The sequence below is a fragment of the Candoia aspera genome, chromosome 8, assembly GCF_035149785.1.
Source record: "Candoia aspera isolate rCanAsp1 chromosome 8, rCanAsp1.hap2, whole genome shotgun sequence".
In the NCBI taxonomy this organism is placed as follows: Eukaryota; Metazoa; Chordata; class Lepidosauria; order Squamata; family Boidae; genus Candoia; species Candoia aspera.
In genome coordinates, this window is record NC_086160.1 from 34,319,730 (window position 1) to 34,345,495 (window position 25,766).

At 40.5% G+C, this 25,766-nt stretch overlaps 1 protein-coding gene across 3 annotated transcripts; it reads right to left on the reverse strand.

The window, feature by feature from the left end:
- Nucleotides 1-1,043: 1,043 nt before the first annotated feature.
- TMEM144 (transmembrane protein 144) lies at nucleotides 1,044-16,697 on the reverse strand. Of its 3 annotated transcripts, none has more exons than XM_063309642.1 (12): nucleotides 16,331-16,697; nucleotides 13,692-13,894; nucleotides 11,876-11,998; nucleotides 10,718-10,817; nucleotides 9,629-9,709; nucleotides 9,171-9,252; nucleotides 7,058-7,143; nucleotides 6,686-6,804; nucleotides 4,799-4,918; nucleotides 3,949-4,046; nucleotides 2,069-2,122; nucleotides 1,044-1,400 (listed from the first exon to the last, which is right to left on the reverse strand). In XM_063309642.1, exons 2-12 carry the CDS (start codon nucleotides 13,828-13,830, stop codon nucleotides 1,317-1,319), a joined length of 1,086 nt encoding a protein of 361 aa, XP_063165712.1. In that variant the 5' UTR covers nucleotides 13,831-13,894; nucleotides 16,331-16,697; the 3' UTR covers nucleotides 1,044-1,316. The 3 variants fall into 3 exon arrangements, with proteins under 3 accessions (XP_063165712.1, XP_063165711.1, XP_063165713.1); XM_063309641.1 differs by having other exon boundaries at nucleotides 16,307-16,697; XM_063309643.1 differs by lacking the exon at nucleotides 4,799-4,918 and having other exon boundaries at nucleotides 16,307-16,697.
- Nucleotides 16,698-25,766: the final 9,069 nt, after the last annotated feature.

The window sequence follows — 25,766 nt, forward strand, 5'->3', positions numbered from 1 at the left end:
CTGCTAAGACAGGTGAGTCTATTGAAGTTTTAAAAAAACCCAATGACCCCATTTATCTGGGATCATACTTCCTCTATTGTTCCTGCGTACTTCCTGTTTCAAAAGCCAATCAACCCTCTAGGTAACTAGTTTCATTATCACATCGCTCTATTGAGACTATCTTCCTTCTGGTAGCTTGAGCTCTTTTGAACTGTGGTTTTCTGCATAGAGATCTGCTTACATCAGGGTGAGGAATATACAGCTTTGGTCCTATTTTGCCAAACTAGGGGTGCAGAGTCTCCTGTGAGCACATGGAACAGGCCAAATCATATTCCAGGCCTGTTCCCATTATTTCTACTCAACCTATTCCCTGGTATTTTTTATTTAGGTTTGCACTTGTAAAACTAACTATAATCCCCTCTGAGAACTTGAGGCTTTATTTTGCCATTGTGTCTTCACCATGATTGTACATTCTAAGAGGCTTTAAATTGATTATTTTAATTTTTTAAAACTTTTAATATATATTTTAAAAGCAGCTGCCCTAAGTACTTGCAAGGGTAGAAAGATAGGTATAAATAAAAGATGTAATATTTCAGTCAAAATACTTCATGGTGAGCTCTCTACACAATGATACATGCCATAAGCTGTTATTTCTTTAATGTAGTATATTCCACACCTCTTGTATTAAGAACCCATCATACTATAAACAAGAGTTCCCAGATGACATCCCTGCGCCTGCTTAACTTCAGGAAACCCACTTGAATTTGTACACTAAAGAATCTCACCATGGCCTACACAGCAAACTGTTCATGGTCCTACTGTCAGCCTGTTAGAAAACAAAAGGCTAAAATTTTACAGGTCCAATCCAGGTATCATTAAGTAATGAAAATAATTTTGGATCTCCAATTTTTTATGTGAATCTGTGTACTGAAAATAACTAAGGAATGGGAAAAGGTAGGACAAATAGATGGTAAGTTTCCTTCCTTCCTCCCTCCCTCCCTCCCTCCCTCCCTCCCTTCCACATTTTTCCTTCTCTCTCCCACCCCCCACCCCATAGTAACAAACAACAAGGTAAAAAAAATTACAGCATCAATGCCTTTGTTATACGTTTGATCTCATAACGGTCCAGGTTTAAGGTTGCTTTAAAAAACTGATTTTCTTATTTTTAAAAATGAAGAAAGACCACAGTGAATGTTATACATTAAGCAAAAGAGGGTTTTCTGTTTTTCTGGTGAGAACAAAGATATCAGTGACCCCACAAAGAGCAGATGCAACCTTCTTGAAAGTCTTCCATGTATTAACTAGCGCTGCCATCTGCTGGATCAAAAGATGTTTCTTCACACTTTAGAAAAAGCTGTAGAGAGGGATCCAGCCAAAATAGTGCAGAATGCTATTAAGAGCAGCAGGTAGTTTTTCAGTCCCTGCATAAACATTGTGGGATGGGAAAAGGGGAACAAGATGAGAAATAACATTATTTTGTAGAAATCACAAACAAGTATTGGCATGTTTGCCAATCAACAAATTTATGGTACAGATGTACACCTACTAGAATATATTTTATAAGAATATTAGTGGCAAGGTTATGATTGCCTATTTTTTTTTAATGGCATATACATTTTTTTAGACTGAGGGTCACTTTTGGCCTTCAGAGGCTGCACTTCAAAAAGCAATGGGTGGAACTAGGACATAAATTAAATTTTAATTCATTTCATTTACATTTAAATGAGATTAAATGTAAGCCTCTTAATCCAATTATTTTTCAGGCATGTACTTAATTTTCCCCATCTGTCATATTCAAAATGAGAATCTGGTAAAAATTTTGGCAGTCTCTAAGAGCAGTAAGCAGCTCTGGACATCACATTATGCTCTGGTTCAGAAAACATTCAAATCTCAGCTGATACATCTCACCTAGAAGACATGAGAACCTCAACTACTGAAGTTCTAGAGAAATATGGAAGAAATAGATATGCAATTCAGTTATCTAACTTGCTGTCCCCATTTTTTAAAAATACACTAAATGTCACATCTGAAGGACAAATAAAGATACTGTATGGTGGGCAAAATAGGTTTCAATTGTTGTGTTCCATACCTTTATTTCTTTAAACACCAACACTCCCCACATTGCAGCTATAAAACCAGGACCCTAGAAGACACATTTAATGAACAGTGTCTATGAATATAACATTTATTCATGCTTTTGTTGATATTCTTATCTATGTATTTTGCTTCAGTCTTGCATCCGCTAAAAGGTAATCATTTGGTAAAGGGCTGTACGTGTTTAAAACAGGGCAAAGAAAGTGGAAGAAAGTAACATTTTAAGAAAGAGCAAGAACCAATCATCAAAAAGATTTTAGATTACGATTATCTCAAACTTTATTGGCCTCTGGGCATAGCTTGTACTTTAAACTAGCCATATTATGTTAGGGGCTATTCCTTTCTTTGAGTTTTTATCTGCACACAACTAGGAGACAGAAAAAGAGACACTAAGCAGAGGGGAGAGAAAAGAGAAACTCAGGGGAAACAGAAAATGAGGGGATGAGAGACAGCAAGGGGTAAGGGATAGAAGACTGTGGGTATAATCTCCTCCCTTGCTGAACCCTGAGTAAGAGCCTTTTTCCAAATTAGCATTGCATTCATTAAAAATCCCCCTTTGCAATCTTTAATGGTTTAGAATGGATAATGTGTTAGCTGGTTCTGTTGTTTATAACTGATTTCATCTATATATTTCAGCAGCTGTACTAAGACGACATCAGACATTCCTGGAAAACAAACAGTTGTACTAAAGTAATGAATGACAAAGAACAGATGACAGAAACGGTCCTGGCCAGATTCTAGAAGTGAAATATATCCCTTTGCACAAGTCTATAGCAAAACCAGTTTGAAACAAAGCTCAGTTCTTGCTCTGTAGTCATCATAGACACAGACTTGGGGCATTTCTTTGCTGTTTTTACTGATGACAAAACTGGAAAAAACCAAACCAAACCACTGGGAGCACCAAAGATTAGGAAGCATGAAAAAACCCCCAAAACCCTCTTTGCTTGTTTCCAAGCTATCCAATTTCTTTTCTGCTAATGACATGATCTCAATTGTGCTCTACACTTTTAATCTCAGAAAGGCTCTGACTACTTTTATGTTCACTGTTATTTTATGTATCAGTAGAATCAGTACAACAACCGAGTTGCACAATTACTTGCATATATGTGGGGCGGGATGGACACTCTTTTCTTATTACTTCCCTCCACAGTGATATATTCTTTGTGAAGAGGTGGGAGAAAAAAGAGAAAGTTGTTAGCCCATTCCCCATCATGATTTTTACATCAGGTGTCTGTCAACTGCAGCAGCTGTGAACACTGAACCTTGTGGGGTCAGTGGGTGGGTGGGGATGCTTGGCTTCCCCTCTCTATGATTGCTTTGAAAACAAACAGAATTATCTGGTTGGCCTCATAATTGTGTGGCTGCTGCAGCAGGACTCCGATACTAGGAACAGAAATCTGAGATCAGATCTTCAGCTTTGCCAGCCTTTGTAGCTAGCACTTTGTAAGTTTGTGGGATCCTGAGCTTGGAAAGTCCCCCTAGGCTTCAAAGGTAAGGTCCCTGGCCCTACCCTAGAGTTAACAACAGAACAATCCAGGATGATACCAACACTTATGTCTGCCCTATAAGTCTCAGCTAGGAGGACCTTGGTAAAATAGGACTGCTCTGTCCTGCTCTATTTGAATCCTCCTTTATTATTTTATAGATTGGGGCCACCAGCCATCTGCCTTGCATAAGCAAAACCATCTGTGTGAGCAGAGCCAGATGAAAGTCAGTTTAAAAATTTGAGATCAAATTATATTCTCCTAAGGAATAGCATAACATATAGTGTGTTGCACAGGAAGAGCTTAAGAGCAGCATGAAACCTCCATAAAAGAGATGCTTCAGCAGGTGCCCCTTCCCATTTATTAACCGAGTGATTTCTCTGATACTTACAGCGGTGATTATGGGGAAGCTCACAACAGCACTGAGATAGTGGTTTGCGATGAACCAACAGCAATTGGCTATTGCCCATAATATGCCAGAAATAAATCCTGACAAGAGGTAAGAAACAAGATTACTATAGCTCCTGAATATTTTTGCCAGCATACCATGCCCTTTCAAGGACACACCAATTCATGGCCCTTCCAAACTCTCTCATCTTTGGGATTTCCTTCCTTGATTTCTTTCCTTATTATTTATAGGAGGGAGGGGGATATTTCTGCAAATCCTGAGCTTTCCCTGTGCACCCAAATATCCTGTCAGGTCAGTGCTATCTGGGGATGTAGTGCTATGTATTATTATATACACAGAATCTAAGCTACAAAAACTACATAAGGCTGGAGGGGAGTCACACAGGGAAAGAAGCAATTCATGTTTAACCTAGAGATCACATGCGCAATATAGTATTGTGCTTTCATGTGCTTATATGCATGATTTAGTTCTAATTCTTATAATAATCCTGTATTAGTCTTCCCATCCAGTGAAAGAAATATTTTGCTTGCTATCTCTATGTTTCACATTAGAAACATGCAGAGAGCCAATACTTCTGCAGCTCCAGCTCCAGCAGAATGAGCTAAAGGGATTTATTTTTCCACCTACTGTGTGTCTTTTCTCTATGAACATGAACAAGCACACTACATTAAATTAATATTCACAGAAAGGGATCTGATCTCAAAGGGCACTAAAAATCATGCCCAGGATAGCAGACTTCCTGCTATCCTGGTACTCACTTATAAGATACATACAGTATTCCAACTAGATTGCAGATTTGAATAAGACATTTGTTTTCACATGATAATTATACCTGGTATTATAGCTGCAGGATAAACCTTAGGGTTATTTTTCATTGCCGCACAGTAGATCAAAAAGTAGATAGTACTTGTAAGGAAGATGCCGCTGAAGTGGGCAAATACATAATCTAAGTCTGAAATAAATATCAAGGGATATACAATATATAAATATATATTTAGGAAATATGTTTAGGAAGTTCACCAATGTTATTCACTGATGTGATTACTTAGGCAAGATCACATGTTGCAGTCACTCACTGTGTGTTAACTGGGGGATTTAGTTCTAATTAAGCAACATTTTCATATCCTAACAAAAATAAGCACCAGTGTAACTAGAAGACCCATGAAAGTTGAGAACTCCCTGGGCTACAAGGCTTCTAGTAGCAATGACCACTGAGCAAAAAGAATCTCCCATTCCTATTACCACAACCTTTTCAGGAAACTGTGAAGCAATAAAATTCTAGCAGCAGATATTATAGCCTTTTGTGAGTTGCCTCCAGAGAACGGGGCCTACTGATAGTTACAGATGCTAAAGACCATAAAACAATGGAAACATTATAGAAAAAAGTCTGTCCCCCAACAACCTCCCTGCAGTCTTTTTTCTTTCTTTTCTTAAAAATTCTATTTTTTCAGAATACTAAATAACTATTTTAAGACAATGCATTCACACACTGAAGCCATTTTATTCTCTTAAAATTATATCTTAAAAACTGATGCACAAGAGTTCATTTCTTATGCTGAAGATAAGCAGTACTTGCAAGCACTATTGCTTCAGATAGCATTGTAATTTTCACTATAGAAGAAAAAAAATAATTTATTGTCTTCTGTACCGGATAGTGCGTCTTGTCTGCCCTCTGGCTAGACTGGCTAGGTTTCGGAGGACAGAAAATACAACGGAATGGGCAGCAATCCATTCAGATCTGAAAGAGAGATTGCCCAGTATGCTAAGGAGAGGACAAGTCTAAAGATTTTGGAGCCCCTCTTCCTGACGCTGTTAGTCTGCCCTTGAAATCCACAAAACAAACAAAACACACCCACAGAAGATAAAGAGAACACTATACAGGTGGTCTTCATTATCTTCAGTTTCACTAGCCATACTTTCATGTATCCAGGGTTATAAAATATATACCTAATGTTGAAGCTATGGTAACCAATTTCATTTTCCCACAATTTGGGGTGCCTTTTGTTGTAACATGTACAAATTGCATATATATAAAATACATTTTTTCATGGTCTCAGTTTCCATAGTCTAGTTATTTGCAGTTGTTTGGCTGGAAGAGAACCTCAGCAAATAACAAGGGCAGCATATTTATATATTTTAGTGTAATCAGCATATTATACTATATTTTATTTAAAATGAGCATATTTTCTTAACCTGTATAAATCAGTAAATTTTTACTAATGTGATATTTTGTAGTAGTATCACCCAAGTGGCCATACTTTAAAATCTATTAAGTAAGAATACTTTTAAATATAATACAATAATTTTAGGATCAAGCCAAATAATACACATTTACCAATTGAAAAGAATATCTGTAGCTCAGGGTTGAACTGTGGAGTCCTTGGTGCTCTCTGACCTTGGTTGTTTTCCTGAAGATGTTTCATTGCCTGACTAGGCAATATCTTCAGTACAGTTTGGACAATTAAATGTCTGCAAGAAAACAATCAAGCTCAGAAAGCACCAAGGACTCCATAATACATATTTATTTTACTAAATAAGCAATTAATTTTAGGACAACAAAGTCCACTAAAAGTGCTCTGAAATCTACTACTGAGGCAGGTGGCATCAGGGATGTAAAAGGAAACATGCGTAAAAATTCTCCCCCCACTTCCATCTACCATAAATGGCCACAGTTCTCCTCTAGAATACATTACTTTCAGAAGAAGTCATCTGCTTTTACCAAATTGACTGGCTCCTGTATACATGGTCCCATTTCTTCTGCCATGGTCCTTGATGTAAAGCACAGGTACAAAACTAGAGCCATACAATATCCCAGCTATTACAGCCAGAGAGCAGCCTCTTGCAGGAAAAGAAAGACAAAAATATTTGAGATTGCCTGAGTGGCAACATTAATTGCACATGAATCACAGAAAACAGAGCACTGTTGGACAACAGCTGCTGCTTATCAAAAATTCTCATCTAGGAAGAAACAGCAAATGTTCTTGACTGCAACCAAATGGTTAGAGTTTGCCATCTCTTTTGTCTAACAACTATCACAGAATGCAAGTCACAGAGAATGAAAGATGGCAGGAGAAAGATGCCCAGAACTTACACCATTCTCTTTCCCAAGGGAGAAAGGTTGTCCACCCAAGATACATCATTCCTGTTTTCGACTCTGTACTCAGAAGTGTTGATAGACTGTTGATGAAAATCAAAACATTTAATTCAAGGTTTTCAAATGCATCTGAATGCATCCAAACCTGGATTCAGTCTATACTTGAGAAGACTCTATTAGAAAAGGGAATTGAGTGGTACAGGTGAAAACTATCTTTTTTGAAAATCCAAATAAATACATTCCCCTGCATAATTGAAGACTTTATATCAGCTTTTATAATAATTAAGTGTATTATAAATTATTTTGTAACATTTCATTTAAAGTTGCAAATCAATGCACATCTCCCTAAATGAAATGTGAGGAGACATGTATTGAATTAAACTGTTAATATGCTTTCTGTAACAAAAAAATTGTTTGTTATACATTGATGGAAGAAAGGACTGTCCCACTTCTTTCCAAAATAGTTGGATGTAAAACCTATTAACACATCTTCTCTGACAGTATACAGGTGTATATCCCCAGCATTTTCCCCCAGACTCAACCATTCAGTAGCTGTTCCTCCTTTTCTGAAGCTGTGCACTGATGTTCACAGCCACTGATATTCAGCCCAGCTGTAATGATATGATGTAAACACAATTAATATGCACTATCTATCCTCTCCATTCACAGGGCTATGTGCAGTATTGATCCAGACACTTCCACGCCTCCTGTACAAAAGGCACAAGAGTTCCTATTATGTCTGTGAATAAAATTAAAATATACTGTACTGGCAGATACTAGAATGTTATCCTTGTAACAAAATGGAGGTTAAGAACACAGAACCGGCCATCCTCAATTTCAGCCACTTTTCCTAGTAAGACTTTTCTAAAGCCAGCATAGTGCAATAACTTAATCTTCTACAAATCTGTCAACATCATGGTTCCAAACCCCATTCAACCGTAAAGTTCCCTGGATGACATTGGGCCAGTTACTATTTTTCAGCATTGACCATTTCACACAACTGTTGTAAGGATTAAACAAGAAAGAGGAAAAGAATATAAATCTTGGAAGAAAGCTGTGATACTAATGTTAATATTAATATTAGGACTAATTTATGATCATTTTCAATGCTCTCTGCTTGCCACATCTTTTTTTAGTTATGGAAAGAAAGTTCAAACTCTCTGTTATTAAAGCTTATTTAACAGATTTTTTTTTACTTAATATATATTTAACTAAGTGGAGGCTTATTATACTTAATATACTTAAAGTATATATTATAGGCTTATTCAACAAAATTTTCCTTAAAGTATTTTAATTCCACCTTCCTAACACAAGGTGATTTAATTCAAAGTGGTTCACAAGCAAGGATAAAAGCCAGAAAACATATTAAAATATATAGTTACTAATTAAATCCAGGTTTCAAGCAATGGTAGGATCAGTCACTGGCAAGCAAACAACTAAACAAACTATCAATTCAGATAAAGAGGATATGATAGCTATCTGCCAAATATCCAACAGAACAAACAGATGCTTCCAAAGATCATACCAGCAGTTAGGCATGTTCTCACTTCATGCATATCATTAGTTATTCAGCCCTTGATAAACATGTAATCTAGCTCTTGAAAAGTCCTGTTTGAGTAGATCTACAACAGGGAAAATCAGCAGTCTGAAACTCATTCCTTCAGGAATCTATTTGATTCAGGCGAAAAGGAGGTTTGCACCTTACAGGGTTTACCACAAAGCTTTGGGTGGTAAGTAGTTGGAATAAACTGCATATTAACGTTTGTTCCACAACAGAGGCATACGTTTACTGGGGTGATATCCAGTGTCACGTGATGGTACTTTTACATCAGTGTTTCTCAACCTCAGCGACTTTTAAGATGGGTGGACTTCAACTCCCAGAATTCTCCAGCTTTGCTGGCTGGAGAATTCTGGGAGCTGAAGTCCACCCATCTTAAAAGTCGCTGGGGTTGAGACACACTGTTTTACATCCTCTCTGCATAGCAGCTCTGAAGGCAAGGAGATTATCTGGGCTAATTGTGCTGCTGAAGCAAGCTCTGTCAGTGGAAAACTAATTAATAGGTTTTAGCCACCATCTGGAAAACTGTAACAACAACAAAAAGAAACATACTTGTTCTCTTAATAACGGAGTGCTTTCTGAAGATGGTGAAGAGTTATGGACATCACTTTTTATGAAAAGAAATATGATGGAACTGCAAAGAGAAAACATCAAACACTAAGCCCAGGATTATATAGTTTATCCATATAGTTGTGTGTTATACATTTAAGCTATATGGGGTTTTTTTTCTTTATCTGCTGTGATATATTACTCTTTAATATGCAAACAAAAATATTTACATGTTTTCCATACATTAATTTAAAAACAATCCAATCTAATTTTTATTTACTTGGAACACAGACAGGAATCTAGTGGGACATCCTTTCTAGTAAAGCATGTTTAGGATTGTAGCTTAGGTCACAAGAATAAAATAGGTACACTTTGATTCATTTGATTTTGAATGATTACTTGCAGATATTTTAAAATGTAAATACTATAATCATTAAGAAAATGATGCTGCTTTTAAAAACCTCAGTACTGCGAGTGCTGCTCCAATGTAATTCAGAACTGGTTTTCTGACTTCTTCTGGGTCAATTCCAAACCAACCAAATCTATGAAATGGGAAATTAAAGACATGTATTATTTTCTCCAAATTTCACAATGATTTTTTTAAGTTATAAAAATGAAATGAGCACAGGAAAAGAATAAGGAGGTATTTAGTAATAATCATAACTCTTGCACAAGTACATTATTTCTCTCTCTCTCAGAACAAGCACAATGAAAGCATTAACTAGGGAAACACCATAACTGCAGTTTGACTACTCCTGCTACATACAGATATACAAATAAATCTATCCATGCAGATAACATTGTTTTGCTCCCTTATACCACTGACATCAAGGATGAGCAATGTGTGGTCCTCTAGATGTCGCTGAATGATATATTCAACATCAGAAAGCATGCACAGTGAGAGCCATAGTTCAACAACATTGAAGGAGTCAGCGTTGCAATCCCTGATCTAAGCATTTAAATACTTGAAATATCATACTATTCGGAGTGAATGCTATTTTGAAAATTTTGAAAAATTTTGAAGCTGTTCTAGGATACAAACATGTAATTGCCACTAACCGACTGGCATTTACTACATGCTTCATGCCAATTACCATTTCTATATGCTTTTATATTATGGTGAACTTTTCCAATGTAGTAGGCTTTTTGCGGGGAGGGGGAAGAATTTGACAAATGAGGTTGGTAACTTCTTGAAGCCACCATATGAGCAAATAAATATGGAATTGTTGTCCCCCTTAGTTGCCGTTGAGTCGTTTACAGCTCATGGTGACCCTATGTATAACAGACCGAAATGCTGTTCGGTCTTGCACCGTATGCCTGACTGTTCCAACGTTTTCACCGAATTACATTCAAATTTAAGCAGCCCCGTATTTCTAAATCTAATCTTGTGAGCAAGAGAATGCAATCTTCTTGCACAATTCATTACAAGCAGGTATGATATAGACAGGAAAAAAAATGTTCCTCCAAGAAGTTGATTTCTGATCTTTGATTAAATGGTACAAATACATGCACGGTTCCCCAGAGTAAAGGTTAAGCATGCAGTATGTTACCTTGAACTTGCCCAGCCAGTTAGCAAGTTAAAAGAAGCCCAGATTAAAAGGCCAAGGCCTAACCCAATGGTTTTAATGATTGGGACAACTGTTACATTACCTGCACAGAAGAATGAAACCCACTGATTAGACAGAAGCAGTAATACCTAAGTATTTGTATAATTGTAACGAGCTACAATAGTTACTATCACTAGTGTCATACTTTAATGCACATTATGGTTTGGTGGATATTTCCTCTATCAAAATTTGTCTGAATATTGGACATGCATAACTCTTACACATTCAAAAACAGAAGGGATTTGTGAGATTTTGCTGACTAGCTGTATTTCTTGCTATGCTCCTCAGCCATGCTCTGTACTGACTACAGTGAAATGAAGCATAATTCACAAATATTACACATTCCAATCTTGTATGCAAGGGAAGATACTGAACAATTAGAAAAACTGTACGAAGCAGCTCTCCTGACATACCCAATACACCCAGAGACCCTCACCACATGAGGAAGATGCTCCTGGTGTGCAGGACACAACAAATGTTTCCTCTGAAGGGTTTTAGGTTACCCCACTATATTATCATAGCTAAGTGCTCTGGTTGATATATACACCTTTAAAATATAACCCATACTTTAAATAAATGCACATTTTTATTTTCTAATGTAGAGAATGAGAATCTTTTCCTAACCTATTTTATTGACGTCATTATTGCATTATTCTTTCTGAAGAAGCCCAGAATGGCATACAAAAACAATTAAGAACAGTTTTCAATAAAGACAAGTACATAAAACCATTAAAAACAAAATAAATTGCCATAAAACAAGATAATAAAAAGTTAAAAATCATTTAGGTTTCAGAGCAGTTGTTCCCCTGCAAATGCCCAGATGAACAAGCAAGTCTTCACTTGTCCTTTAAAACAAGTGCCTGTGGAGTCCAGCTGTACTTCTGCTATTGCTAATCACAAAGTTTCAGTGAGGAAAAATACAGGTGTCATGAATGACACAGCCACTGGTTCCTTGTCACACAGATGTGACAATGTGTGTTGTAACTCAGATTACGACTCAGTATGTTGTTGAGCTCAGCCCTCCTGTAATATTTTACAACCCTCCTGTAAACTGTGATAGATCTTTCTGTATTAAATTTTGAAGAATTATTTCAGCATTACCTGTAGCCCATAAAAAGCCACCAACCATAGCAAGAGGCCAAAATCTAGGGCTGTTCTGAATCAGGTTAACAATTAAAGAAACAATCCAGATAGCAGCACAAAGAATCCACTGGAAGAACATTCCTAGAATAAAAGAAGAACAAAAAAAATATTGATAATAATCAATAAAATGTGTGTATATGGGTTTGTTTGTGTATAGTGCAGATTTTTGCAGTGGTGAAACACTCTTTAGTCATCTAAAGCATCTGTGATGTCATGGAATATTCAAAATGAAACTGCAGCAACAGTTTGGTCTAGTGGTTAAGGTGCTGGGCTAGAAACCAGGAGACTGAGAGTTCTAGTCCCACCTTAGGCATGCAAGCCACTGGGTGACCTTGGGCCACCAACTCCCTCTCAGCCCAACTCACCTCACAGGGTTGTTATTGTGGGGAAAATAGGAGGAGGAAGGAGTATTAGGTATATTCGCCGCCATATTTATAAAAATCACAAAGGCGGGACAAAAAAATAAAAAAACAAACAAACCCAGAAGTAAAAGGGCATGTTAGCTACTGTTCAGCTTCACCCAGACTTTAAGGACAGTAAAAGTGTTTTTAAAAAAAGTCTAGATGCTCAAGACAGATGGAAAAAAGAGGTCCCTCAAAATAGAAAAAGTATAAGGCATGGTGGTGGTGGAAGTAATCTGAAAAGCTATACCCTGGGAATATGCAGAGATGCACTAATATGATCAAAAAGAATGTAGGAAAAGATCACAGAGCAATGTAAGGTGAAGAAGTAAAACCACTGAACCAGGAGGTTGTCTGATCAAACTACATATTAAAATACTCAAAAGTTTGTTAAGCTGGCTTCTTCTATTCTGAAGTTCCAAAATATGTGCCCTGCCTAGATACTGCTGACCATCACCAGCCTGTCCTTTACCTCCAAAAGTCCATAATAAACAGCATCCTTGAGGGTAAATAGCAGCTGGTGAAGAGAGAGAAAACTGAGTCGGGCATGGGGGGTCAATCTGGGAGCACATTCTAAGTCCAGACCCCATTGCAATTTTTCACTCAAAATAAAAGTGGCTCACCTAAGCATGCTGTTTAAAAATAATGTGCTTAATATAACACACAACTCAGTCCTGCATTATGGAAAAACCAATATTCAGGAAATACCCTTTTACTTGAAATAGAACTGAACTGAACTGAAATGGAGGACACTGTTCCTTTATCCAGGGGAACAAAATAGCTTCTAGACCATTTATCTAGATCCTATGTGCCACACAATAATAAACAAGAAATATCAACTACTCATTTTGTTGAAAGGGCAATTATCCTGGAGAATGCAACTTGTTTCAGGCTGTGGGCTGCACTCTAAAAAAATAGGTGAGACAAGGGCAAGTAAGTGGGTTAAGCCATGACAAAACCAGAGTTGATTTAATTTTATTTAAATTAAACACAATTAATATAATTATGAGCTAAGTACTTATAAAGATACATTTCATAATGTTTCCTTTATGTTACATTAAAATAATAATTTTGCAGAAACTTTTGGAACTCTATGCACCTCTGGGTTACTGAAATGCTTCAGTCCACCTAGAAGTATCCTTTATTTGCCCTTTCATGCCAGGGAGATAGCACCTGGAATTGTTTAAAGCCATGTTTCTCAACCTTGGCAACACTGCTGGCTGGGGAATTCTGGGAGTTGAAGTCCACACGTCTTAAAGTTGCCAAGGTTGAGAAACACTGGTTCAAAGGGACTCTTGGGTCAAAGTAGGTGAAGTACCAACTATTTGCACACAGCATGGTATCAGTAATTTTGTTTTAGGATGAACATGTACCATCCCCAGTGTCAAACTTCTTCACTGGTACGAAGTTTGTTCCAAATAAGACAACAGCGACTGCTGAAGAAGTAAAGCCAATGGTTAGATCTGTTGTATTACTGCTAACAGAGTGGGGGATCCCTTGCCAGCTCTCCATCTGCTTTTAGTCTCTGGCTTGACTTCTGTACGGAACTCTCTGGATTCCTTTTCTTCTGGCAGCACTGGAAGGAGAGAGTCCATTGAACAAATGACATATCAAAATACTTACAAAGCCCTCATGCTATTATTACTATATGATTTCCCCCTTTATTCTGATTTGTTACAATTAGCATTTAGGTAAAATCAAAGCGGTGGCGCTGCGGGTTAAACCGCTGAGCTGCCGATCGGAAGGTTGGCGGTTCGAAACCGCGCGGCGGGGTGAGCTCCCGTTGTTAATCCCAGCTCCTGCTCACCTAGCAGTTCGAAAACATGCAAATGTGAGTAGATCAATAGGTACCGCTTCGGCGGGAAGGTAACGGCGTTCCGTGTCGTCATGCTGACCACATGACCCGGAAGTGTCTATGACAACGCCGGCTCCAAGGCTTAGAAATGGAGATGAGCACCGCCCCCTAGAGTCGGACACGACTGGACTTTACGTCAAGGGAAACCTTTACCTTTACCTTAAAATCAAAGCAGTAATTCAAAACAAGGATAAGGTAATTTTTAAAAAAATGGATCATCACCCATAAAAACATTTACAAAAGCAATTAACAAAGCTAATCTTGAAGCCTATGTCAGGTTATAGAGGGGAAAATGGGACCATGCCCATCAGCTCCATCCATGATTTTTGGTGCATTTAGTAGCCTCACACTGAAGCTCACACATTCAGTTTCATGTTGCAAAATAATGCCCATTCATGTTCAGCTGTTTACATGAAAGCTTCCACTGTGGCTGGAAATTCCAATCATGTGGAATCCTCAACTCTATGTTTACAGAGGTGCTACCAGTCGGTAGGAAAGCAGACTCGAGTTGGTGTCCATCTTATTCTGGAAGAGAACTGCACATTCCTGAAAGTATAAGTCTACAGCCTCCTTGACCCTCGGCAGTCTTTGGATCCTCAGGATGTGGGAACAAGGGTTACACCTAGTCCAGCAGCTTTGACCATTCCTGCATTGGCTAGACAGAAGACTACATCTTAATCTGACTAATGAAATGTGATTTATATGGGACTACCCTTAAACAACATCTGGAAGCTTCAATTGGGCAAAATGTGACATAATTACTACCAGTGGGCAATAAGCAGGAACACATTATATGCCTATGTTGAAAGACATACTGGTTATCAGCCAGGTCATTTCAGCCTAACAGTAAATTGAATTGCTTTTATGAGTTATTAAGGATTTTTGTTCTCAATAGTAGAGAATATCTGTAGGGTTGAACTGTCGAGTTCTTGGTGTTCTCTGAGCTTGGATGTTTTCCTGCAGATGTTTCATTAGCAGGTTAGGTAACAACAGTGCACTGATGTTACCCAGTCTGCTAATGAAACATCTGCCTGAAAACAACCAAGCTCAGAGAACACCAAGAACCCAACAGATTTTGCTTTATTTTTTGTATTTGTCCCCTGAGCAAAAAGACAAGAATAAACTGTAAAAATAAACATACAGGCTTCCCTTTCAGATGTTGTAGCAAATGAAGTTTTCATTGGACAGAACATACAGACCCAAGGCTTTGGGGTGCATGTCTGCTTCCTCACTGTGATTTTTACACAAGGAATAGACTTGTGAACCTCATTCTGAGGTTTAAAAACTACTCTCAGCATAACTCTGTAAATAAATATTCCGGGTAAGAAGACTGGGTTTTTCAATAGCAAGACTTAAAAGGACCTGAACCTAACCCAATACACTAAGCTGTATCTACTATCTCAAAGTATGTGTTGCCCATTTCCTTAAATTCCAACTACAAACCCCAGCATCTCTCAGGCAGCTGGGAACTGAAGTCCACAGACTGCCCACCTTTGTGTTACAACACCTGAAAATAGCTATGGTGTTTTCATTTTGCAGTACCATGTAGTGCTTTTATTACTAGAAGCATTCCTAGCAGATGGTTTAGTTCTGAAGCCAAGCCACTCAAAAAAAATTTTTTTTAATGGGATGACTTATTTAATGTGAATTTGATAATTGTATTTCAGGCTTCTTTTTCCTGCCACCTGATCTGCTGACTACTGAATCGTGCCAGACTATGATGGACTACACTTCCTATAATTCCAAGATTGCTAGGCATCTTACCTAGAAAGGAGCAAGTAGGTGAAAACTACTTCAGTGACTGAAGACAGGATGAATTCAATCCAGCCTTCTTCAACCTTGTAACCCACAGGACTACAGCCTGCAGAATACCCAGCCAGCTTCCTCTGTGGACAAGAATGCTGGCATATATCATTCTAGCACCCTTGGAGGGCACAAGGTCGGGCCAAGTAGCCTATCCAAAAGCTTCCGGTACTTGGATAACGTTGGAATTGCCTTTTTCTTTGGCTTTTCAAGAACTCTACCCCGTTTTATCTTTCCCTTTCTGTTTTGCTGAGAATTCACAGAATTTAAGCTACCGGGATCAACTCGGTGCAATTCCTTGTTTGCTTTTAGTAGAAAGGCAAATGATACCTTCCGTACACTGGTGTTACTTACAAGCCACGCTTCCTCCTCCGATGATTTCCTGCGCCAACTGCTGTAAGAGGCAAGGAGCTCCGCCCAGTTCTCACATGATGCATTTCCACAGGTCTCGAGTCAGATTCCAGCTGCCAAACTCCAGACCACAGGATGGCAGTAATGGCTCAGAGTTTACTGTAGCTATTTGCTGCCATTTCGCGGTCATTTGGATTTTTGCAGCTCAGATCTGGTAGGTATCCTTACTGTGGCGATACATTGCATATTTTAAAAGCCGCGCTCTAGTCGGGGTCACGTTGTCTGCAAACTACTTTGTTGCGTGTATTCAAAACGTAAAGAATATGAGGGAAGGAGACGTCGGAGTGAACAAGAATTCCACACTCCCAGCGGCGCACCCACAAACAGCTAAAATCTCGCATCAATTCTTAAAGCTAGGATCCCGCGAGATTAGAGCAGAAGGGAAAAAGAGGAAAATGGATTTCTAAAGGTAGCTCTGCTTCGCGACACTGCTTGGTGAAAGAGGGTAGCATTAAATTTAGACTGCCAAGGAGGAATAGTTCTGTCGCTTTGTTAGAAGAGCAGGCAGCGTTAGTCAGCTGCAGGAAGAAAAAATCCTGTACTGTTTTAAAGACGCGCGGATTTTTGTGAGTTTGTGGATACGTTCTCATGGCGCATCATAGCACAATCAAGCTGGTTGCATTTTAGCCTAATGTGTCGTGTGAAATCTGCTTGTGCGGTTAGTGCAAAACCAATATATTAGATTAATTGAGAGTACCAGGATTGCGTTCTGGCAAACGCAACTCTGTGAGAGAAAAAATGAGAAAAGAATAAAGAATTCTGTGCTTGACTGTCTGCTAGTGATTTGACTGAAACATTTTCAGGTTGACAAGATAGATCATTTTAATACAATATCGCTGCAAACTATCCACTTATTTTCTTCTTTCCAAAAAATTCGTTAGTTTTTGCAGACAGGGGAAGTTTGCTGTTATCAGCCACTATTCCTTCTCTTTTGGAATGTGTGTATTTTTCTTATAAATGACCAGCAGCCATGTGGTGCCTATTGGAATGAGGACATTAGCAGCTTTCTACTTGGTTTTACACATCTTTTGGCCACTGAAAAATCTCCAGGGCCAAAAAAGAAGGTAATTGCTGCCTCTGTGATCAGCTGGAGCTGAGACAAAGGCTGCTCCTGTAAAACCAGTTATTGGGATGCCTTCATGCCATGGTTAGCAGGACGTAAGGATAAGCCCAGTGTGTGGCTTAACCATAATTGTTGGGAGATGCACTAGATCTGTATGAGGATTACTAGATTTGTGCTGCAAAACTCTGGACACCACAGGAGGGAAAAAGTTTGAGTTTTCAGCATCTATTTACTGCCATCATCTGGATTTTTCCAGATCAGATCTACAATCTAACCTGCCTTTTCTCAAGATAACATTCATAGGGTCACCCCTTATTTTACTACCATAGTATCACATTGTGGCATAGGTTGAGAGATAGTAATATATGCTATGCTATATGGTTGAGTCTGGAAGCCAAGTCCAAGTAGCCAATGAGAAAAGTTGCAGAGAAAATTCGTCCACATAGATGAATGAACAGGATGATAGCTATGTTTCTGAATTACTTATTGCTTTGTCAACTGCAGCAACCCTAAAATGGAAATAAAATAATTTGCCACACAGGGAAGAATATTAAGCTAAGAAGATTGGTGTAATATACCTCATTCGTTATTCATGTTAATCCATTAGTTATTCATTGTTAGTCCTGTCAGTTCAAAAATCTGTGTATCTTTCTGAGGTCTCTAAACAGCTGGACTGATCCTTGAGTTTATAAAAATTAAATCTAAAATTACTGTATGTGCATTTCTAGTAGGGTTAATTAGACAGAATTTGCTGATGCTAACCCATTAGCATTGGCATATATTGCACAAGAGCAATGAGCATGTGGGTCTCTTCCACTTAATTATTGGGAACTAGTAGTGTGTATCATTTTGATCCAAAGTGAACAGAGGTGTTTTGGATCTGGCATGAGCATCTTTTCTCTTTACCCGTTGGCTGTTTTTAAGCCAATTTTTTTCACAGTAGTTGTATGAGGTCAGTAAAATATATATCTAAGGAGATAGTAATAAGGTATGACCATGTCTTGCCACCTTCTTTCTTCTTCTTAACTCCATCTTAAATACATATTTACCTGAGGTGAATCAGATGAAGGATATCAGCAAGCAAGGTGAGTGGAAGACATGTATGTAGCTTTGATGAAGTTCTGAGTCTGGAATCCAGAGACCTTTTTACACTTCAGGATCAGGCCAAGTCTTGAACTTTTCTTTTTGGATAGTTCAGGTTCAGACCATCTGACTCAGCTCTTGCAAGTTTCAAAGAATGCTTTTCTTTTCTCTGGACTTCAAATATCCTTGATAAAATCTAATAACTTTCTCACTCAGCCTTACCATTTACTTTTACCTGCTCTTTTACTGTTGCTCTGCTTATTTTTCTTCAGCAAAGGATCGTTACCTTGTCGTGGTGCTGGAGCTTGAGCACCTCAATGATGCCATGAGCTAAACCGTGAAGGGCCACCCAAGACGGGAAGGTCATGACAGAGAGGTCAGACTAAATGCGATCCCTGGGGAAGGTAATGGCAACCCAGCCCAGTATTCTTGCCGTGAAAACTAAATGGATCAGTACAACCAGAGATATGTCGGTATACCATCGGAAGATGAGACTCCCAGCTCAGAAGATGGTCAAAATGCTACTGGGGAGGAACAGAGGATGAGTTCAACTAGCCCCAGACATGATGATGCAGCTAGCTCAAAGCCGAAAGGACGGCTAGCGGCCGACGGTGCTGGTGGTGAACGGCGAATCCGATGTTCTAAGGATCAACACACCATTGGAACCTGGAATGTAAGATCTATGAGCCAGGGCAAATTGGATGTGGTTATTGGTGAGATGTCAAGATTAAAGATAGACATTTTGGGCGTCAGTGAACTGAAATGGACTGGAATGGGCCACTTCACATCAGATGACCACCAGATCTACTACTGTGGACAAGAGGACCACAGAAGAAATGGAGTAGCCTTCATAATTAATAGTCAAGTGGCTAAAGCAGTGCTTGGATACAATCCAAAAAACGATAGAATGATCTCAATTCGAATTCAGGGCAAGCCATCTAACCTCACAGTGATCCAAATATACGCCCCAACCACAGATGCTGAAGAAGCTGAAGTAGAGCAGTTCTGTGAGGATCTGCAGCACCTACTGGACAGCACGCCTAAAAGAGAAGTTATTTTCATCACGGGAGACTGGAATGCTAAGGTGGGCAGTCAAATGACACCTGGAATTACAGGTAAGCATGGCCTGGGAGAACAAAACGAAGCAGGCCATAGGCTGATAGAATTTTGCCAAGACAACTCACTCTGCATAACAAACACTCTCTTCCAACAACCTAAGAGATGGCTTTATACATGGACTTCACCAGATGGACAACACCGAAATCAGATTGACTACATCCTTTGCAGCCAAAGGTGGCGGACATCTATACAGTCGGTAAAAACAAGACCTGGAGCTGACTGTAGTTCAGATCACGAACGTCTTCTTGCACAATTTAGGATCAGACTAAAGAGATTAGGGAAGACCCATAGATCAGCTAGATATGAGCTCACTAATATTCCTAAGGAATATGCAGTGGAGGTGAAGAATCGATTTAAGGGACTGGACTTAGTAGATAGGGTCCCGGAAGAACTCTGGACAGAAGTTCGCAACATTGTTCAGGAGGCAGCAACAAAATACATCCCAAAGAAAGAGAAAACCAAGAAGGCAAAGTGGCTGTCTGCTGAGACCCTCGAAGTAGCCCAAGAAAGAAGGAAAGCAAAGTGATAGGGGGAGATATGCCCAATTAAATGCAAAATTCCAGAGGTTAGCAAGAAGAGATAAGGAATTATTTTTAAACAAGCAATGTGCGGAAGTGGAAGAAGACAATAGAATAGGAAGGACAAGAGACCTCTTCCAGAAAATTAGAAACATCAGAGGTAAATTCCAGGCAAAAATGGGTATGATCAAAAACAAAGATGGCAAGGACCTAACAGAAGAAGAATAGATCAAGAAAAGGTGGCAAGTATATACAGAAGACCTGTATAGGAAGGATAACAATATTGGGGATAGCTTTGACGGTGTGGTCAGTGAGCTAGAGCCAGACATCCTGAAGAGTGAGGTTGAGTGGGCCTTAAGAAGCATTGCTAATAACAAGGCAGCAGGAGATGACGGCATCCCAGCTGAACTGTTCAAAATCTTGCCAGATGATGCTGTCAAGGTAATGCATGCTATATGCCAGCAAATTTGGAAAACACAAGAATGGCCATCAGATTGGAAAAAATCAACTTATATCCCCATACCAAAAAAGGGAAACACTAAAGAATGTTCAAATTATCAAACAGTGGCACTCATTTCACATGCCAGTAAGGTACTGCTCAAGATCCTGCAAGGTAGACTTCAGCAGTTCATGGAGCGAGAATTGCCGGATGCACAAGCTGGGTTTAGAAAAGGCAGAGGAACTAGGGACCAAATTGCCAATATCCGCTGGATAATGGAAAAAGCCAGGGAGTTTCAGAAAAACATCTATTTCTGTTTTATTGACTATTCTAAAGCCTTTGACTGTGTGGACCAAAACAAATTGTGGCAAGTTCTTAGTGGTATGGGGATACCAAGTCATCTTGTCTGCCTCCTGAAGAATCTGTGTAACGACCAAGTAGCAACAGTAAGAACAGACCACGGAACAACGGACTGGTTTAAGATTGGGAAAGGAGTACGGCAGGGCTGTATACTCTCACCCTACCTATTCAACTTGTATGCAGAACACATCATGCGACATGCTGGGCTTGAGGAATCCAAGGCTGGAGTTAAAATCTCTGGAAGAAACATTAACAATCTCAGATATGCAGATGATACCACTTTGATGGCTGAAAGCGAAGAGGAACTGAGGAGCCTTATGATGAAGGTGAAAGAAGAAAGTGCAAAAGCTGGCTTGCAGCTAAACCTCAAAAAAACCAAGATTATGGCAACCAGCTTGATTGATAACTGGCAAATAGAGGGAGGAAATGTAGAAGGAGTGAAAGACTTTGTGTCCTAACAGTGAGACACACGCTGAGACGAGGAGTAGTACTCTAATGTTTATTACTGCTACATAAACAGAATCCTAACAAACTGAATAAGTGTGGGAAAAACCCAGACATATAAAGCCCAAAGGCTAAGGCGGGCCTGATCTGTGTCTCTTTGAGTGGCTGCTTAATTCCTCAGTACTACGCATGCGCTTTACAGCCTGGATGGGAGCCCCCTGCTCGCCATCCTTACTCATGACATCACCCTCCCCTCCTGATTCACATTCCATTTCAGCCCCCTCCCCTCCAGAGTCTTGATAAGATTCACCGTCTCCTTCTAAGCTCCCATGGGAACTGGGCAACGATGGAAAGTCTTCAAAAGAAAACTCCAAGGATGAATCAGTGCTGCTCTCCAGGTCTGATAATGCTTCTGGCCCAGGTGGCCGCTGCTGGAAAATAGCTAGATAATTAGAAGAGTCGTCCCCCCTCCCCACTGGGAAATGCACGCCTGAGGTGGAGGGCTGTGGGGCCCCCCCTCCTCTGTAACTGGAGTCAAGGCTTCAGGCGGGGGTGGAAGGTGCAAACTTACAAATTCCTCTGCCTGCTCATCCAAGTGAGGAATCTCTGGTAGAGTGCAAGGCTCGGGTTTGTGAGGGAAAAGCTGATGGAATCAATGAATCAGTGCTGGAGCATGTACATCTCTGGCATTCTCCCACGTGCGCTCTTTCTCAGGGTACCCTTTCCAGTGTATGAAATATTGGATGCCCCTTCCCCTCCTCCTAGAGTCCAGAATTTCCTCAACTTCGTATTCCTCCTCCCCCTCCACAATTACTGGAGGTGGGGGGAGCAGTTGTGATCGTAAGGTACTTGGGGGAGGGTCTTTGGCTAGCAATGATCTGTGAAACACTGGATGGATTTTCATGGACGCTGGTAGCTTTAAGCGATAAGCCACTGGATTTATCTGCTGTACCACAGTGAAAGGGCCCACAAACTTAGAGTCCAATTTCTTGGAGGGTCTGGTAGAGTTCAAAAACTTGGTAGAGAGCCACACTCTGTCTCCTACTGCAATCGCTGGCTCCTCTTGTCTGTGAGCATCTGCAGCTCTCTTGTAAGCACTCTTTGCCCTGTTCAGCTGCTCCTTTAACAACTCCTGTGCAGCTTGTTGCTCTTTAAGAAAATCAGCCGCAGCTGGGAGGAGGTGGCCAACACCCGAGGGTTAACCCCGTAGAGTGCCTGGAAAGGGGACATCTTGGTCGAGGATTGCACAGAGTTGTTATAAGTAAATTCTGCCATGGGGAGCAGGGCTGGCCAATTGTCTTGCTGATAAGTGGTGTAACACCTGAGATACTGCTGTAACCATTGGTTAATTTTTTCGGCTTGCCCGTTACTAGCAGGATGATGCGATGATGACAGGTGGATCTGGACCCCTAATGACTGGAAAAGGGCCCTCCAGAACCTGGAAGTGAACTGTGGGCCTCTGTCACTCACCAAGTGATTCACCATGCCTCTATACCTAAAAACATGGTCCATGAACAACTGCGCTGTGACTTGTGCAGATGGGAGGCCCTTGCAAGGAATAAAATGCACCATTTTTGTGAAAAGGCCCACCACTACTAGTATGGAAGTCAGCCCCTGGACCGGGGGTAAATCAGTGATGAAATCCATGGAGATTGTATCCCAAGGCCTACTGGGGGTGGGTAGGGGTTGCAAGAGTCCTGTGGGTTTCCCTGGGAGAGGCTTGGCTCGTCTGCAGGTGTGACAAGAAGCAACGTAACCCTTTATGTCTGCAGTCATCTTAGGCCACCAGTAGTCTCTCAGAGCTCTATGGAGAGTTTTGAAAACACCTCCGTGGCCTGCCGTTTGATGGTCATGGCAAAGTCTCAGTACTTCTTCCCTCAATGAAGGGGGAATATATAATCGCCCACTATGCCAGAAGATTCCTGCCTCCACATTGAATGGGGGGGCAGTGTCTTGCGGGCCCCTCTGAAGGTCATCCATCCTGGCCCTGGCATATGGGTCCTGTTGCTGCTGAGCTCTGACTCTTGTAAATAGGTCCTCTGCTTGGCTGCCAGCTGCTAAAATCTCTGTTTGGTTCCCCCTCATAGACTGATCAAAGTTGTGAGGTTGTAATATAGTAGCCTGTACCTCCTGGTGAGTGGCGGGGGTTGCCTGAAAGGATCGAGACAGGGCATCTGCCAAGCAGTTTTGCCCCCGGGAACATAAGAAATAACAAAATTGAAACGGGAGAAAAACTGGCTCCATCTGATTTGGCGTGGGATGAGGGATCTGGTGTTTTGTAGAAGCTGTAAATTCTTGTGATTGGTGCAAACTTTCACAGGAAAGGTTGCACCTTCTAGCCAGTGCCTCCACTCTTGGAATGCTGCTTTAATTGCCAGCAACTCCTTGTTAAAAACATCATAGTTTCTCTCTGCTCGTGAGAGCATGCGTGAAAAAAGGGCATACGGAAGCAATGTATTCTCGGTTTTGTTTGTATATTGCAATAACACCGCCCCAATGGCAATATCGGAAGCATCTGAATGCATTATGAATTGCTTCGTGGGATCAGGGTGTCTTAACAGTGGCTGGGATGCAAAGAGTTGCTTAAATTCTTGGAAGGCTGCTTGCTCTCTCTCCCCCCAAATGAATTTTGATCCTTTCTTCAAAAGCTGTGTGAGGGGCTTAGCTCTGTCACTAAAATTTTTTATGAACCTCCTGTAAAAATTGCAGAACCCCAGGAACCTTTGTACATCTTTCACATTTCGGGGGGGTTGCCAAGAGAGAATTGCCTGGACCTTAGAAGAATCCATGGATATGCCTTCTGTTGATACTTTATAGCCCAGGAAATGTAATTCAGTTAAATCAAAGGCACACTTCTCTAGCTTGGCGAATAGCTTGTTCTCTCTCAGTCTTTGTAAGACATTATGTACATGGGTTACATGAGTTGTAGCATCCTCAGAGAAAATTAATATGTCATCTAGATAAATGACCAGATACTTATCTAGTAAATCAGAGAAAATTTGATTCATAAATAGGGAAAATATGGCTCCTGCATTAGACAAGCCAAAGGGCAAAACAAGGTACTCAAATTTACCAAACCTGGTGTCGAAGGTTTGGTAAATTCATGCCCCTCTTTCATCCGGATCAGATTGTACGCATTCCTGAGATCCAACCTGGTAAAAATGCGTGCTTTCTGTAAGCGATCCAGCAGATCAGATATTAGGGGCAGTGGATAAGTTTCTTTCTTTGTGAGTTTATTTAAAAAACTGAAATTGTGGACCACTCTCATGGGTGTCTCCTGGTTTGCAGGTGCCAACGGATCAGGCTTCTTTGGTATGAAGAAGGTAGGAGCAGATGCTGGGGAAGTAGATGATCGGATGAACCCCTTTTGGAGATTAGAATCCAAGTAATCCTTTAAGGTGGCTAGTTCCTTGGGAGACATGGGATATTGTTTCCTTGCTGGAATCCTGGCTCCTGGTATCAACTCAATGGTGCAATCACAGTCCCTATGGTGGGGTAGTGCTGTGGCCTCTTGTTTGCTGAAAACGTCTGCAAAATCTGCATACTTGGCTGGCAACTGGACCCCCCCTGCTTCCGTGACTGCGTTGGTTGCTGGAGAGAGGAGAGCAGCTTGAATCTTGTGGTGCTGGCATTCCTTAGCTGGGAAAGAGATTGCTCCCGTAGTACAGTTCAACAATGGGTTGTGGATCTTCAGCCAAGGTGTGCCCAGGACTATAGGCTTTAAGTGATGCCGTAACATGAAGTTGGATCCACTCAGTGTGGTCTCCCATTGTTAGTTGCAAAGGTTCTGTGAACCTTCTAATTGGCCCTGCCTTGAGGGGCTGGCCGTCAATGGTCTCCACTTCTATGGGACATGGCAATTCTATGGTTGGGATGTTGAAGTCTTGTATGGTCTGTACACCAATAAAATTGGTGGAAGCTCCGGAATCCATGAGGGCCTCTAGCTTGACCTAGTGCTCTGGGTTTATGTGCATTATTACTGGTAAGTAGTAAAAAGATTGCCTGGAATCCTCGGAATGAGCCCTTCTTAATTGATTGATGGTTTCCCTGCTGAGCTCTGTGGAGGGAGACTGACGGAGTTTCCCTGGTTGGACGTAGAGGTGGAGGTGGCTCTTGTTTCAGCTGCTTGCCCTGGGGCTCTTACGGAATTTGCTTGGCTTCTCGCTGGGCAAGCTCTCACCATGTGCCCCTGGACTCCGCAGTAGAAACAGAGGGCTCTCTCTCTCCTTCTCTGTCTCTCAGCCTCGGAAATAAGCCTCCTGCCCACCCCGATCTGCATCGGCTCCTCTGGTCCTGAGTAAGCAGATGCTGTGGAGAGAGCGGAAATCCTGGAAGCATCCTGAGGCCCCTGCC

Excerpts from the sequence above, each read along its gene's own strand:
- TMEM144 (XM_063309642.1), bottom strand. The coding sequence starts at position 13,830 with ATGGAGAGCTGGCAAGGGATCCCCCACTCTGTTAGCAGTAATACAACA. Across the intron at positions 7,144-9,170 it reads CTCCGTTATTAAGAGAACAA|TCTATCAACACTTCTGAGTA; the intron begins GTATGTTTCTTT and ends TTTCATCAACAG. Across the intron at positions 4,047-4,798 it reads TCCTGCAGCTATAATACCAG|GATTTATTTCTGGCATATTA; the intron begins GTATAATTATCA and ends ACCTCTTGTCAG.